Source organism: Brassica oleracea, unplaced genomic scaffold (assembly GCF_000695525.1).
Source record: "Brassica oleracea var. oleracea cultivar TO1000 unplaced genomic scaffold, BOL UnpScaffold07610, whole genome shotgun sequence".
NCBI lineage: Eukaryota > Viridiplantae > Streptophyta > Magnoliopsida > Brassicales > Brassicaceae > Brassica > Brassica oleracea.
In genome coordinates, this window is record NW_013624132.1 from 1 (window position 1) to 683 (window position 683).

A 683-nucleotide genomic window follows, 5' to 3' on the forward strand; every position below is an offset into this window, starting at 1 on the left:
CTCTTTTTCGGGTGGCTTGGTGATAAGCTCGGGAGGAAGAAAGTTTATGGAATGACGTTGATGGTCATGGTCCTTTGCTCTGTCGCCTCTGGTCTCTCTTTCGGACACGAGCCAAAAACCGTGATGGCCACGCTATGTTTCTTTAGGTTTTGGCTAGGGTTTGGGATTGGTGGTGACTATCCTTTGTCCGCAACAATCATGTCTGAATACGCTAACAAAAAAACTCGTGGAGCGTTTGTTTCTGCCGTTTTCGCTATGCAAGGGTTTGGTATCATGGCTGGTGGCATCTTTGCTATAATTATCTCCTCTGCTTTTGAAGCTAAGTTCCCTGCCCCGGCCTATGCGGAAGATGCCTTGAGATCCACGATTCCTCAAGCAGATTTAGTATGGCGTATAATCTTGATGGTTGGTGCTATCCCTGCGGCCATGACGTATTACTCAAGGTCCAAGATGCCTGAAACCGCAAGATACACAGCTTTGGTTGCTAAGGACGCAAAGCTGGCTGCTTCAGACATGTCTAGGGTTCTGCAAGTGGAGATAGAGGCAGAACAGGAGAAAGTGGAAGAGATCTCAAATAATAAGTCCAAAGCCTTTTCCTTGTTTTCCAAGGAATTCATGAAACGCCATGGGCTTCATTTGCTAGGTACTACATCAACATGGTTCCTTCTCGACATCGCTTTCTA

At 46.6% G+C, this 683-nt stretch overlaps 1 protein-coding gene across 1 annotated transcript; it reads left to right on the forward strand.

Annotated features, from left to right (window-relative positions):
• Positions 1 to 6: 6 nt before the first annotated feature.
• Positions 7 to 678, forward strand: LOC106322129 (inorganic phosphate transporter 1-4-like; the record flags this gene model as incomplete). Its single annotated transcript, XM_013760284.1, has 1 exon — positions 7 to 678. A coding segment is annotated over one exon (672 nt), but the record flags the coding sequence as incomplete, so codon positions are not given.
• Positions 679 to 683: the final 5 nt, after the last annotated feature.